The sequence below is a fragment of the Natrix helvetica genome (genome assembly GCF_964273705.1).
Source record: "Natrix helvetica genome assembly, chromosome: W".
Taxonomy (NCBI): domain Eukaryota; kingdom Metazoa; phylum Chordata; class Lepidosauria; order Squamata; family Natricidae; genus Natrix; species Natrix helvetica.
This window is the reverse complement of record NC_138555.1, coordinates 58920724-58937005: the sequence shown is the minus strand read 5'-3', so window position 1 is coordinate 58937005 and position 16282 is coordinate 58920724. Positions and strand designations below refer to the sequence as shown.

At 44.9% G+C, this 16282-nt stretch overlaps 1 protein-coding gene across 1 annotated transcript in view; it reads right to left on the bottom strand.

Annotated features, from left to right (window-relative positions):
• Positions 1 to 16282, bottom strand: part of LOC309400789 (septin-7-like) — a 309583-nt gene that overhangs the window by 165191 nt on the left and 128110 nt on the right. Inside the window, exons 5-6 of the mRNA XM_081969451.1 lie at positions 12377 to 12494; positions 10985 to 11077 (exon numbers count right to left, since the gene is read on the bottom strand). Coding sequence (XP_081825577.1) covers positions 10985 to 11077; positions 12377 to 12494 — 211 coding nt within the window. The remainder of the gene's footprint in view (positions 1 to 10984; positions 11078 to 12376; positions 12495 to 16282) is intronic.

Genomic DNA, 16282 nt, shown 5'->3' with positions numbered 1-16282 from the left:
GAGGAGGGTTGGTCCACTGGAATGCCCTCATCATCGGATAATTCAATATCTAACACCTCACCTTCCTCCATCAAGGCTGATTCCTCACTATATTCAGAGGGTAAAGGTGAGGAGGGCTGGGCCTGGGAAGTGGAAACATCCCTAGGCGCTAAAGAAACTCTGGGGGTGTTGGATCTACGCTGTAACTCTGCATCCACGCCCCTCGAAATGGCATCAGATATCATTTGATAAAAATCTGGGTGAAGGCCCATTTCCTGGCCCTCCGTAGGCCTGAGGCCTGCAGCCGTGGGCGTGAAGGTTGCAGAAGGCCCAGCCATGGGCTGGGCCGAAGCCACGCCCTGTGCTGGCAAAATCGGGAAAGACTGGCCTTCTAAGTCTCCCTCCTCGGAAGTTGGGGCCTGTGGTAAGGGGAGGTCCGGAGACCATCCTCGATTGCCAGGTGAAACCGGGGGGGAACGCGGTGTGGGACCCTGAGGGGTTAGCACCGGAGGCGAAGGATTGGCCACCCTGGGGGCTCTGGATGGTGCCCTGGTTCTGTCCCTGCGCCTTTGGACCCTGTCCGGGGCTGCTGAGGAGGCTCGGGAAGCATGGGTGGAGGCCCTGGTTGCGGCCCTACCCACCCTGGAGGGAACTTCAGCCTCGGATTCCGAGCGGGCCACATTAGTGGTGTTTACAATACCTCCAGAATTAGTGGATTCTGCCATACTAATTTCGAATGAAACGAAAAGCTCAATCTCCTCACAAAAGACCTTAACGAAGGCAAGTAGCAGTACTAAGAAGCAGCTGCAACGATGTATCTCTAGCCGAGCGAACCAGGCAAGTGCGAGAAATTGGAGAGAGCAGTTGACGTAGCGTCAGTAATTGGGCGGGAAGGGAGGCCCCGCCTTCCTTCCCCTTTGCAAAAACGCGGCAAGAAATTAGGCTAAAATGGCGCCCGACATTTAAGCGGGAGTTTTAAACTGCGCCTGGGCTGCAGCGCTCTGAAACAAAAGCGGAACCAGCCTCAATCACCAGGCACGAAGGCAATGTCTTCGGGAGAAAGATCCCACTTCGCAAAGTGGATCGCTCCCGGAAAAAATGCGGCGCGGAGCGGCGAACCGACCCCAGGGCGCAACGATGCGGCTAGAAAGGCGGTGAACCAGCCTCTAAAGTACCCGGAAGAGTCAGCGGCATTTTCCTGCCGAGTGGAGCTTGCCGGCAAATCCACATGACGAGCGGCTCGAGCTGGCTGCAGAATGCACGCCTCGTTTACTTTTCCCAAGGTTTTAAACTAAATTAAATTAAATTAAACTAAATCCAGGCTTAGAGGAATCCAAACATGTAAGTACCTTATCTATCAGTCTAGAGAGATTTGGAATTGCGTCTCTTCAGGCTGGACTGAGTTAAAAAACTGAGTATTCCAGGCAGAGGAGGCACGGTCATCTAATTTGCATAACTCAGTCTCTAGGCTAATGGACAAAGTTAACCATGCTTGGATTCCCCAAGCAGCGCACAGGAGAAGCAGAAGAATTAACCTCTCCGTCAGGAGCTGAAAGTCCAACTAAAGATGATTTTGGGGGAAAAAATTTTACTTGCTCACAATTAGGTGGAGGCTCTGTGGTCAATTGTTGTTTTGCCAAAACCTTAGAGCCAAATTTTTCCACTGCATGACGGCACTGAAACCATAGTTGTGATGTCTTTACTGGGGCTCTGGGTTCAAGATGTAAAGTTTGCCCTATCTTTTCCCAGTCACATAAACGAAGCGTTCCCCTTTCAGGGTACCAAAAACAATGTTTCCCTATCTCACCAACTAGCTTCCTTATGTCTGCCTCAGGTGTGGTAACACCTGACTTCTGTAACAAGAATTTAAGTTCTTGAACATGTTTTTGCTGCTGGTGAGACAGATTGCAACCCATATTTACCTCTGTGGGATCCCGTAGGACGAAGCGCGCTCTGGGGTCTGTTCCAGACGGGAGGTAATTATGTTGGCTGTTGCTCCCCCGAAGGGTGTCTTTGATCCTGAAGGGTGCGAGAGGTCCCGGGTTTCAGCACCAGATGTAGGTTTCAGAAATCCATCACGCAGTTTGTGTCCAAAATATCTGTCTGCCTTTCGCAGAGTTTATTTAGCTTTTATAAAGTTTTTACAAACAAAGCACAGAGCAACAACACATTACTTTCGGTTTTACTCCCCCAAATCTTCCCTAGAGAATCAAGACTATTACTACTATTCAGGCCAAGGTTACCTCATGCCTTTGCTCTGGTGAATTAATGAGCTAATAGATAAGAAACTGTGCATCACCTTTCCTTTATTCCAGCATCTGGTTCTGCTAATTATGTGAGCTTGTAGGCTTCCAAGATAAACAGCCACTGAGACCATGGTAGTTTCTACGCATGTCTGTATGTAAGCCTTACCTCTCATTCCCACACTCTGACAGCTCAGACCATTATGGGACTGCTCTGGAGGATGAGGAAGACTCTGGAGGGTGTTTGGAGTCAGAGCAGGAACTAGAGAGGCCTGTTGGACACCAGGTGGCATCTGAGTCAGGGAGCAGTGAGGAGGAACAGAGGGAGGTTGTCCCTGATGTGCCTGTACGTAGAGCTGAGAAGAGAAAGGAACAGCTGTGGAGAAGACGCCATAGAAGGAAGTAAGGACAGCTGGTTAAGGGTGTGGCCCCTCCCAAAGAGTTTATAGGTGGAGCGACAGGAGGGGAATCTTTGCAGGAAACAACAATCCATTATACGAGCCGCTGCGGAAGCATTCTGTAAGTTTTATCTTGGGTTCTTGAAGATAACTTTCTAGGCTCCTGCAGGATGAGCTGGTGCGTGTGGATAGGCCACCGAATTTCAATGTGTTGGTCCATCTGTGTCTCTGGATTGATGCTCGGTTGCAGAGGCGGGGAATTTGCCGCACGTCCCAGGAGAACAGGGTGGTTCTGGCCATGCGTGAGACTCCAACTCTACAGCCAAACCCCGCTCGTCGATAACAGAGAAAGACAGACGGTGCTTAGGGGGTTGTGTTTTTATTGTGGGGAACCTGGCCATATGGCAGTCTTTTGCCCAAAGAAGAGACGAGGGGTGTCAGCTACGGGAACTACACCCCAGACCCAGAACAATTTGTCGGTAAAGGCCCCCAAGCCCGATCTAAGGGAGACCTTGGGTCAGGCGCACATCAATTCAGAGCCATGTTCAGAGACAGTGACTTGCGGGCCTCCCCGACACCAGATCCTGGCATCCCGAATAGTCCTGTCCAGTAGTCCGCAGGGGATTCCGGCGCATGCTCTCGTCGACTCCAGGGCTACCACGAACTTCATGGATGAGGCGTTTGTGACCAAGTATGTGGTCCCTCTGTGTCCAGTAGATCCTCCTATGCTTGTGGAGACCATTGACGGCCAGGTGCTTATGTCTGGGCCTATCAAGTCCGCCATGCAACCCTTGCGCCTGGTCATCGGGGCTCATGAGGAAGCCATCCAGTTCTAAGTTACCTCTGCCCTGCATTTCCCCGTGGTCTTGGGCTTGGCTTGGCTTCGGGCGCATGACCCACAGATCTACTGGTCCCAGAACCTTGTCACCTTTCCAGCCTTGCAATGTGTGGATCACAGCCGTCATGTCTGTGCAGGCCAGCTGCTGAGTCCACCTGGGGTGTCCTTGCCTTCCGACATAGCAGATTTTGCTGACGTGTTCAGTGAACAAGAAGCAGACCAATTGCCACCGCACCGACCATATGATTGTCCCATCAATTTGATTCCGGATGCGCCGCTCCGTTGGTTGTTTGTATTCGATGTCAGACCTGGAGTTGGCCACATTGCGGGACTTTTTGGACAAAAACCTCGCTCGGGGTTTTATCAGACCTTCATCTTCGCCATTGTCTGCCCCGGTCTTGTTCGTCAAAAAGAAGACCAGAGATTTGAGACTCTGTTGTGACTATCGTATGATCAATGCTATCACGGTGCGCAATCGATATCCTCTGCCCCTTATTCCTGAACTGTTGGAGCGGCTCAGAGAAGCTAAGGTGTTCACCAAATTGGATCTCTGTGGAGCCTACAATCTTGTCCGGATCCGACCCGGGGATGAATGGAAGATGGCATTCGGCACCAGGTACGGACATTTTGAGTACACGGTCATGCCTTTTGGGCTGACCAATGCCCCTGCCGTCTTCCAACATTTTATGAACGACATCTTCCAGGACGTTTTGGACCAGTTTGTTGTCATTTATCTTGATTTACTCATCCTTCCGGGAGAGCCATCGGCAGCACCTACGCCTGGTCCTACAATGGCTCCGTGAGAATCACTTGTATGCGAAACTGGAGAAGTGCCAGTTTTGGCAGTCCACCATTGAGTTCCTGGGACATCGTATCTCTCCCGAAGGCATTGCGATAGAGCCGGGCAAGGTGGAGTCTTTGTGTAGTTGGCAACCTCCTTGGACAGTGAAGGATGTCCAGCGACTTCCCTGACTGTGCCCCTCACTCGGCTCCTGCAGAAAAACGTTCCGTTTCAAGGGGGGGGGGGCTGAGCACCAAGCATTCCAGGCCTTGAAGCAGGCCTTCCTGAAAGAGCCCATTTTGAAGCATCCTGACCCCCACCGTCCGTTTGTAGTGGAGGCGGATGCATCCAATATCACTGTGGGAGTGGTGTTACTTCAGGCTCATGCCTCCGGCGGTACCCTTTTCCCTTGCGCTTATTACTCGCGGAAACTCAATTCTTCCGAGCCCAATTAAACCATTTGGGAGAAGGAGTTACTAGCTATTAAGGTGGCGTTTGAGGCTTGGAGGCATCATCTAGAGGGGGCCAGGCATCAGATTGAAGTCCGAAAGGACCATAGGAATTTGGAATTTTTGAAGACCGTGCGGAAATTGAACCAGCGCCAGATCCGGTGGTCTCTTTTCTTTGCACGGTTCAATTTACGCGTGATGTACATCCCCAGTGCGCACAACCAAAGGGCAGATGCCCTATCAAGGAAACTCGAGTATTCATGTACCAAAGACCCGATTCCACCATGGACCATTTTGCCCGTACAGTCCTTCTCCGCAATTCACGAGCCTGTGGACTTACGGCTCCAGATACGGGAAGCGCAGCGGCATGACGATTGGGTGGAACAACGGAAGGCAGAGGCGGGGCCTGCCTCCCCATGGACATTCACCGATGAACTTTTGCGGTACCGGGACAGACTCTATGTGCCAGCGGGCCCCCTTCGGGGACTTATTCTATCCCAGTGCCATGATAATCCTGCGGCGGGGTACTTTGGTCTCTTCAAGACCTTGAACCTGGTCTCTTGTACCTTCTGGTGGTCTTGATTGCGACATGACGTACAATTTTACATCACGTCTTGTATATGGTGTCGGCAGGCGACGTCAGTGACAGGAGCCCCTCCAGGGCTGCTTCAGCCATTGCCGACCCCGGAGAGACCCTGGGGGGGCATTTCTATGGACTTCCTGACAGACTTGGCTCCGTCTTCTGGATTTACCACGGTGTTCATGGTGGTAGACATGCTGACGAAGATGGCGCATTTTATCCCGTGTCGGAGATTACCAACAGCCCACCTCACCCCCCGCATGTTTATTCAACATGTTTTCAGGCTGCACGGCCTACCTGACAGGGTTGTGTCGGACAGAGGAACGCAATTCACAGCCCAGTTTTGGAAAGGGCTGATGACAGCCTTGGATGTCAAGATCTGCTTGTCCTCAGCGCACCATCCCAAAACCGACGGAGGGATGGAGAAAGTGATCGGGATCTTGGAACAGTACTTGCGCTGTTTTGTGAACCAACAGCAAAATGATTGGTCGGACTACCTGGCAATAGCGGAGTTTGCGTTCAATAACTCACAGCACACATCCACGTAGACGATGCCCTTCTTGGCCAATGTGGGGTATCATCCTCGGTTCTTTCCCCTCACACCCATCGACTCACCGGTCCCCGCAGCTGAGGACTTCCTGTCGGAACTTCATGTAGTGTGGCGATATCTGGATAAAGCCAAGGAGGACTATAAGAGAGTCGCAGACAGGTCTCGGTGCTCGACACCGGTGTTGACTGTGGGCGATCAAGTGTGGCTGTCCACTAGACACCTTCCGCCAAATAGGCCGGTCAACATGTTAGACCACCGTTACCTTGGCCCGTTTCCTGTTGAAGCAGTCATCAATCCGGTCGCCTATCGCCTGACTTTGCCACGTTCGATGCGAGTCCATCCAGTCTTTCATCTTCTTCTTGTTCCTGAATGGCCGGCTTGTCCTCTTCGCCAACCTGATCATCCCCAGCCAGAACCCCATGACGATGAGGCGCCGGCCGAGTATGAAGTTGCCAGGATTCGGGATTCCCGATGGCTGAAAGGACGGTTCCAATACCTGGTGGAATGGTAAGGCCGAGAGCCGAAGGATGTTACCTGGGAGGATGCGACCTCCGTGCACGCACCTGCTTTGGTACAGGCCTTCCATGAACAATTCCCAGCTAAGCCACACCCTGAGCGTCAGACCCGGGGGAAGGGCCCTGCGGTGAGGGATAGTGTTGTGGCCCAGCAGCAGCCGGCTGAGCTGTTGGTGGACTCTGACAGCTCAGACCATTATGGGACTGCTCTGGAGGATGAGGAAGACTCTGGGGGGTGTTTGGAGTCAGAGCAGGAACTAGAGAGGCCTGTTGGACACCAGGTGGCATCTGAGTCAGGGAGCAGTGAGGAGGAACAGAGGGAGGTTGTCCCTGATGTACGTGTACGTAGAGCTGAGAAGAGAAAGGAACTGCTGTGGAGACGACGTCATAGAAGCAAGGACAGCTGGCTAAGGGTGTGGCCCCTCCCAAAGAGTTTATAGGTGGAGCGATGGGAGGGGAATCTTTGCAGGAAACAACAGTCCATTTTACTAGCCGTTGAGAAAGCATTCCGTAAGTTTAATCTTGGTTCTTGAAGATAGCTTTCTAGGCTCCTAGCCAAGGGGTGGCTTTATCTATGTAATTAGTTGTGGCAGACAGCGAAGCCTGTGTCTGCATAGTCATTGGAATCACGGGACAGAACAGATTATCACTATTGTTTCTCCATTTTAAACAAGGTATTTTAGATATGTAACCATTTATATTATAATAATTCATTATATCATCTTCAATATATCCAATAATAAAGGATTTTTAAAATATCTTATTCTAAGTCATTCTATTATTTTAGCATTAATAAGATTTGTACTGCTCTGAGACCACAATGAAATGACTGTCAAAGGAGATTTTTTTAAAAGCATATACAAGGACTACAGCTCTAAAGCAGAACATCATTTGGTAACAGACCTAAGGAAGTTTTCTGTTCAAAATTAGTCATGTGCTGATGGAATTGAAGGTTAAATGTTCAATTTCTTTGTTTAATTTTAGGCTGTCCTAAATTTTCACACAATGATTTTCCACTGACATTCCTCAGAACTGAATAATCTAATTGAATAATAATGGAATTGAAATGTTTTTACAACCAGTATACTTCATGAAAAATCACACACACACACGCACACACACACACACACACACACACACAAACCCCAATTTAGAATCAAGTAAAAAAATGAGTGCACTGATGGTTGAATGAATGGGAAATTGCTTGGATAAGAAATAACATTTTGGGAAGTTTGTCTATGCAGATTCTCAGTCATCCAGGTCATGGATTTTCCAAAGGTGCTTGCTTCTTAGATGAGAAGCAAAACGTCTTCAAGGAAAAACAAAGAAAGTCAAGTTGACTTTTGAAAAAGCACCTTTGGGATTTTTGAGAAGTTATTATCATCCCACTACATGACACTGCAACATATCTACCACAGGAGGGTACTATAGCCTCTCATTTTAAAATATTAAATGTTTAAAAAATCAGAAGTATCATTACAAAATATCCATCAGGTTGAAAATATGAATTTTCCCCCTGCTTCAACTAACCATTGTTGATTCAGCCAGAAGTTCTCCAGCTGGACGCGTCTCATCAGACCCAGAGGGAGTGCAACAGGTCCCTCGTAGGTCGGAGATTTGCTCTCTGAATCAGAGTCGGGGCGGCAGCATGGCAACATGGCTGCACAAGAAGATGGCTTCCAGCCAAAGCAACTGAGCAGGAGCTTCCAGGATGAGATGAAAGCCCAGTAAGAAGATCTAATTAACCCACAGTCATAAATCACAACTTGGAAAAGGCAAAGAACCTTGAGAGTATAAATAATATTAATGGACAGATTTGGATTTTGGCAAAAAGAAAGAAAGAAGGGGAAAAATAGAGGGTTGAACCACTAGCCCCAAAAGAGCCATTTGCTTGACACGCGTGTGGACAGAAATCTGGAAAGAAAAGGAGAAAGTAGAGAAGTGAAAACCCTCTCAAATACAAACTCTAAATTTGGTTTTGTATTTGAAAAGATTGTGTTTTTAAAGAGACTAGGCAGGTGAGATGAAAATCAAACATACCAAGGAGATTTGCTCCATTCGAATTTCTTCTAACTAGCATATCTTAAGCAACTCCAATTAATGAGAGGTGGAATGTAACAAGGGAACAAAATCAAGAAAAAAGCACTATTTTCTCACTGATAACCTAATCTTGCCTCTGCAGCGAATGGAATGCAAACCCTGAACAGGAAGATTTAATTAACCAATTGCCATAAATCAGAACTTGGAAAAGCAGGAGGCGAAGAGAAACATACCGGAATTTGGCTGTATGCAAGTTTGTTCCAATTAATATATTTTGAGCAACTATAACCAACGAGAGGTGGAAGGTAACAAGGGAAAAAATAATAAAATCAAGAACTGGGAAAATACAAAGTTTTTTCTCTCTGCAAAGATCAAGATGGCTCCCACTTCTCTTCCTTTTTACATTAGCTGAATTAGCTAAATTTAAGGTGGACCAGAACTTTGAAATAAGTACTGTATAACTAACTGCAATTTTGGAACTGGACATTAAGGAAGAACAAAAGATTAAGACAGCTCCTGTTTTTCACTTTTATACATGATAATTAAACGGAGTTGCTAATTGATTGAATATGACAATGGAAGGACAATTAAGTATGGGTTAAAATATATGAAACATGGATACATATAGAACTCCTAAGATGATGAACAAAGTGAGATGTGTACTGCTTGTTATTCTATACAGTAGATTAAGGGAATTGTAATGAACATTGAACAGTAAGGATTGTTATTTAAAGACAATTAAGGGTATCCTAAGCCAAGATATGGAAAAATGGAGAGGGAACATGAAATATATGTACAATGAGAAATTATTGAGATTACAAAGACAGAATCACAAATCTGGGGCGTGTAAGGATGTATAATTATATAAACATAATGATGAGAATAGCTGGGAATTGTAACCAGGTCTACATCTCGCCCAAAAATAGGCTGGGGGGGTGGGGTGTTTAAAAATACAATTACTATATATGTATACTTCTTTTTTGTTCTCTTTTAAAAAAGAAAGATATATGTTAAAATTAAATATGTATAGTGAAAAGGAATTATAAATACCATTAACATAAAATGGAGCTTGCTCAATGGCTGAAATACACCAAGTAAATGAGATGAAGAGTGTGAAGTAGAGGAGACAGGTAAGGGAAGAAGAGAGGGATAAGAGAGAAAGAAGGAGTGGAAAGGGGAGAGAGGAGAAGGAGAGAGGAAGGGGAAGTAGAGAAGAGGACGACAGAGGGAAGAAAGGAGGTAGGGAGGAGGGGGAGAGAGCGAGAAGAAAGTGATGGATAAGGTACAAATATGGTGTATGGAGAGCAGAAGAGCCAATAATTGTTTTTGTGAGTTGATGGTTTAGGTTTAGGTTTATTTGGATTTATATGCCGCCCTTCTCCAAAAGGACTCAGGGCGGCGTACAACATTAAAAACACACATCACAAAAGTTAAAAAAAAGATTAAACCCATTTCCAAAAAGACCAAACCGATTTTTTTAAAAAAAGAAACAATACATTTAAAATAAATTAACATTAAAATTAACATTAACAGGCCAGGCCGGCTTGCTGGAAAAGACAACTTTTTAGGGCGCGTCGGAAGGACCGGAGGTCAGGGATTATGCGGAGCTCCGGGGGCAGCTCATTCCAGAGGGAAGGCAGAAGAGCCAATAATTGTTTTTGCGAGTTGATGGTAAGATGAATTGATGTAAACAGTTAATATAATAAAATGTTGGTTATGTAATAGTATACATGTGGCTATGTGTTATGAAAATGAAAAAATAAAAAAACTTTAAAAAAAGGAAGCTTTGTGCAGCAAAATTATATGCCAAAAAACACTAGCCATTGTTAAGATTAAGTACACTTTGCCCTATGTGTTGATGACATAGGTTGTTATGGTAAATCAAAAACAAAAATAAAGCATCCAAATGTCATCATTATTTTCTTTTATAGCATTGTATTTCTCATAATGCTACTAATAAGGGAAAATATCCGCAAAAAGCCTCTACAATAGAGGTAAAGCAAACACATTTCTTTTAACCTCTAAAATTATTTCAGTGGGTGTTTTTTTTTAGAAATTAAACAATCAATTTAAATGTTACCTAATAATTTGGTACTATTATGTTGTGTGTGTAAATGTTTAATAGTTTCTGTATACCAGGACTTTATTGATTATTTGACTAAAGCCAATAAGAGAGATCTCTGATGGGCATTCTTTTGTGGAATTGCTAAATCCATTAAAACAGGGGTCTCCAACCTTTCTGGCTTTGTGAACTGGTTTTGGGGGTGGGGGGAGAGGGGATGGTTCCACGCAAGCAGCGGGTGCATGCATGTGTGTGCACAGCTCCATGTATGCAAGCGACAGGTGTGCACACCTGCTGCTTGCACACATGGAGCTTCCTGTGCAAGCATCCACCGCTTGCACAAATGGAGCTTCCCACATGAGTATGTGCACCCACCGTTCGCGCAAATGGAGTTGCGTGTGTTCATGCGCTTGCTCGGTGCTTGTACGGCCCAGTTCTGGGCTGCGGCCTGGGGGTTGGGGGTTGAGGACCCCTGCATTAAAATAAAACCCATTTACACAGAATTCTATGTCACGAAACTGCAATATTTAGCTTAAATATTTTTTGTACCTTTAATTTTTTAAACAGCTTATTTTCTTCTTCATCATCAGTTTCTGGGAATTCATATATTTTAATTTTGTGCTCTTGGATTTCTTTCATTATCTGAAAGTAACCATAATTGTTAATAGAAATTGAAACAAATGTTGTATATGTTAATAAAAGTATGCTGTATTAATTTTTATATATATTGAAATTGAACACCACAAATTTATGTCAGAATATGGATACAATTTTTATAATTACAATCTCATTTTAAATCCAGCTTACATGTGTTTGTCTTTTTTCAGATAAAGCTGTAGTTTCCTCTTTTCCAGAGTCATCCCACTCTCACTCATTTCAATTCACACTGTATAGAAATAAACTACTCTGACACACTACTACACAATTCCTATAAAAGGATCACTGGAGATCTTAATATTTTTCTGATGGGTTAGAGAAAGACTGCATACGCCCGACCACCTGGGGCGGAGGCTCGCTGAGGCGTTGCTATATGGTCTCTTTAAACTGCGTGACTAGTTAAATGCAAATGCACGCCAAGTGATACATGATGGGGCAAAAAAAACCCTAATTACATATACACAGTGATTTGTTTGCAACTAACAAAGAAAAAAATACTGGGGTCAAAGTGGTTAGCACAATGAAGAAACCAACTGAGTGGGCAGCAGCTACAAAAAAGGTAAATTCCGTGCTAGGAATCAGTGGGAAAGTGATTGATAATAAAAATGCCAACGTTTTAATACATTCAAAGAAATCTATACATATTTGGAGTACATTTGTTCTCCAACAGTTCTAGTTGCCATACTTAAAATATGGCTACAATAGAGGTAGTGAAAGTGCATAAGAGGGCAAATAAAATGATCTGTGGTTTAAGCAGCTTCCATATGAGAAAAGGCTAGGATGCTTGGGAATTTTTTGCTCCACCTGCTGCTTGAAGTGCTGCATCATTCCTTTCATCCTGATTGAATTAATTTGTGCCAGGACTCCTTCAATGCCGCACTTTTCTTTTAGAAGGGCCTTATATCAGGCCTTTAAACATTTTAGGCAGTGAGTTTGATCCTCAGAAGGAGAGTTTTTACTTTTTCTGTACACTTTATTATATGCCCTCTTTAACTATATACAATCCTGATCAAAGCATTTTTTATTCATTATAACCTGATTTCTGGAGTGAGGCTGCATTCCATTAAAGGGAACTGTTTTCTGATTGTCAAAGTTTCAATCCCATCTAGATATGATCCATGAGATTTGTTTTCTAGGAGATGTGCATGGATTTCTATAAAGTTTCTGGGGCTAGCATCCAAATTAGTAACTTCAATTGCATTTTTCTCAGGACATTTAATTCTCACCTGAGTATTATAATTATCGAGCCTTGGTGGATAGACTGAGTTTGAGGTAGAAATTTACCTGTTTTTTAAACTGTTGGCATTCTTCAGGTGTGAGTGTGTCAGCCTTGGCAATAAGTGGAATTATATTCACTTTTTCATGCAGGTGTTTCATAAACTCGATATCCAAAGGCTTAAGCCTAATAAATAAAAAATTAAAATGTTATTTTCCAAATTTGGCCTCCAAACAAATGCAGCCAACATGTGAGCCATATACGATACTAAAAGTAAAGTAATCTCTTCCGAACATAAGCATTGCAAAAATGTATACAATGAAACCTCTGCACTAAAAAACTGTGTGTGCTTCTGAAAATGGTTCAGAGGAACTATTTCAACACTCGCACAAGCAAAGTAACTTTCTACTGCTAATTAAAGTATCTTTTTCACGTCCCAAAAGTGTTTTTCAAGAGGCAACTAGACTTTCTCGTTTTTCTTTGAAGATGTTTTGCTTCTCATCCAAGAAGCTTCTTCAGCTCTGACTGGATGGTAGGAAATGGAAGGATTTATACTCCTTGCAGACAGCTGGTCATTTGCATTCTTTTAGCCAATCGTTGAGGCCACCTGGAGGTTTATCTGTGTTGTCAGAGTTACCTGAGTAGTGCAAATGGATGTGGAGCTTTCTTTGGAACTGTTGAAATGACTGTGTTGTAGACTGGAGATAGATTATGTCATATCCCCCCCCCCTCTGTTGAGAGAGGGCTGTTCAATTTTGACATAGATGGCCTCTTTGACCCCTCTTTCAAACCAGCAAATCTGTCCAAAATGTGGGCTTTGCTGTCTTCAAAAGAGCAGCCTTTGTCTTTTAAATGCAGATGGACTGCTGACTTTTATCCAGATGGGTTTCTTCTCCTATGTTGTGCCTATGTTGAACCATGACCTGGATGACTGAGAATCTCTATAGATAACTTTTTCAAGGTTGCAGCTCTATTTAACAGCTATTCTTGTGTCAAGCCGGCCTCCCTCAGCAACCAAGACAGAAACCACTTAACTCCATTTTACAGAATTAAGAGTACTTTTACTGGTTATGAAAAGATAGCAGCTAAGCAAACCAAGATCTGAGGCAAAAGCGCGCAAAATCATACATATCAATATGTGACCAACCCCCTCCCCCTGGTAACCCTCATCCCACTGTCCAATCTGTAAATCCCTTAGGTGTCATGTGAGTTCCATCTTCAAGGAGCATCATCAGGTTGGCATGCAGGACGGTTGGCCTTGACCGACACCAAGCACTAATCTCCAGCATGCGCAGTAGACGGTGAGACCAAAACTCCCTTTTTACAATCTCTCCTGTACTAAAACTTCCCCTCCCAAATACCAGCCCCCCCCCCATTTCAATGGCAGCCGAATGCAAATAGCGAAACAGGGGCTGACATCCGGCCCTCCTTCAGGAAAAGAAGTCATCCCTGCAAGAAAATAAAACAATAGAAAAGACAGCATAAGACATGTATGATTCAAATATGATCAGGGCTTATCAGGTTACTTAGCGTAGAACTTCTGTAAGAGTCTAGGAGCTCTAACATGAGATTTATCAACGCACTCAGCCTGGGAGGGGGGGAAATGCTTCCAGGATACCAGATATTGAATTCGATTCCTATGTTTCCTGGAGTCCAAGCTTTCCTTAATCTCAAAGTGTTGCTCTCCCTCAATAAGAAGAGGGGCAGGGTGTGCAGGTAGGGGTGCACGAAAAGAAGAAGTGTGCTCTGGTTTCAACAGGTTTACATGAAACACAGGATAAATCTGCTTAAGATACTTTGGTAACTCCAATCGTACAGAAACAGGATTAATGATTTTCACAATAGGGAAAGGACTGACATACTTCGGCCCCAGTTTCTTTGATTTCTGGGTGGTTTGTAGAAACTTGGTGGACAAAAACACTCGCTCTCCTACTTTGTATTCCCGTTGTTTCACCCTCTTTTTGTCAACCTGTTTCTTGTACACCCGATGAGCAGCCTCCAACGCCTTGCGCGTCATGGGCCAAATTTGGTGAAGCTGGTCACTCCACTCGGAGAGGGACAAAATTTGCGGTTTTTCTCGAGGCAACTAAGGAATTGGTACAAAGTCCTGTCCAAACACAACTCTAAAAGGGGTCAAGCCAGTACTGCTGTGCACAGAGTTGTTGTATGCCACCTCAGCATGTGGTAACAGTTCAGCCCAGTTATCTTGTTGATAATTGATGAAACACCAGAGGTACTGTTCCAAAACAGAATTAGTCCGTTCACAAGCCCCGTTAGTCTGAGGATGGTGGGCGGAGCTTAGGCCCTGGGCAGAGCCAATTAGCTTCAGAAACTCCTTCCAGAAGAGGGAGGTGAACTGGACCCCCCTATCCGAAATTATGCATTCAGGTACTCCATGTAACCGGTATACATGTGAAATGAACAACCTAGCTAACGACTTAGCTGATGGGATTTTGGAACAGGGTACAAAATGAACTTGTTTGGAAAACAGGTCAGTAATTACCCAAATCACGGTATTTCCTAGACTCTCTGGCAATTCGACAATGAAGTCCATCGATATCTCCTTCCATGGGGCCTCAGGGAGGGCCACACCTTGGAGAAGGCCCTGCGGTTTTCCCGGTGGGCGCTTTGCGGCAGCACAAACGGGACAACTGGCTATGTAGGACTCAATGTCTTTTTTCAACGAAGGCCACCAAAATTGTCTCTTAACCAGATGTAAAGTCTTTACAAATCCAAAATGGCCTGCCATTCTTGAATCGTGGGCCTGTTCAAGAACAATAGTTTTCAGGTCAGCAGGAACATATAATTTAGCCCCTACCCAAGCCAGTCCATCCTTCATAGTGCATTCATTTGAATGTTCCTTGAACCAGTCATCGGACCCAAGGCCCTCCTTGAGTTTGCACATGAGATCCATCATGACCTCTAAATTCGAAATGCCTTGGCTTCTAGTAATCACTGAGGCAGCTAGACTTTTTGCTGGGATGACTGGGTGAACTATGCTCAGCTTAGAGCTGTTCTATTGGGGAACCCTAGACAAAGCATCAGCCATGAAGTTCTCACACACACCCCCGGAATGTACTTGAGGGTAAAGTTGAAATGGTTGAAATGTTGCGCCCAATGCACCTGTTTAAGAGAAAGCTTACGTGGGGTCTTCAATGCTTCCAAAGTTTTATGATCAGTCCACACTTCAAAAGGGTGTTTCACCCCTTCTAGGAAATGTCGCCAGGTCATCAAAGCCCACCTGACCGCAAAAGCTTCCTTTTCCCATATAGCCCATCGTCTCTCCGTCTCTTGTCAGTTTGTGAGAGGTGTAAGCGCATGGCTGCAATTTTCCACCAGTGTTCGTTTGAAGTAATACTGTCCCCACCGCCACATCACTGGCATCAGCTTGAACGACAAATGGAGCCTCTATATCTGGGTGTTTCAAAACTGGTTCAGCTGCAAAGAGTCACTTTAATTTCTCGAAAGCAGCTTGACACTCCATAGTCCAAATCAAAGGCTTACCCAGTATAGGCTTGGCCTCCCCTTTTGACTTTAGGAGATTTGTAATGGGAAGAGCAATGCTGGCGAACGAGGGGATAAATTGACGATAAAAATTTGCAAATCCCAAAAAACTTTGTAATTGTTTGCGGGTGTGAAAAGGTGCCCATTCAGTTACAGCCTGGACTTTCGCTGGGTCCATCTCGATGTTGTTGTGGGAGATGCGGTAGCCCAAGTAATCAATTTTCTGTTGATGAAATTCACATTTAGACAATTTGGCATAAAGTTCTGCGGCCCGGAGTTTCTTGAGTACTGATCGTACTAAAGTCACGTGTTCATCACGTGTTTCCGTGTAGATAAGGATATCGTCAAGGTAGACCATCACACCCTTGTACAGGTGTTCATGTAAAACTTCATTTATTAATTGCATGAAAACAGCTGGTGCCCCCTGTAGGCCAAATGGGAGTACTCTGAATTGAAAACACCCGAGTGGG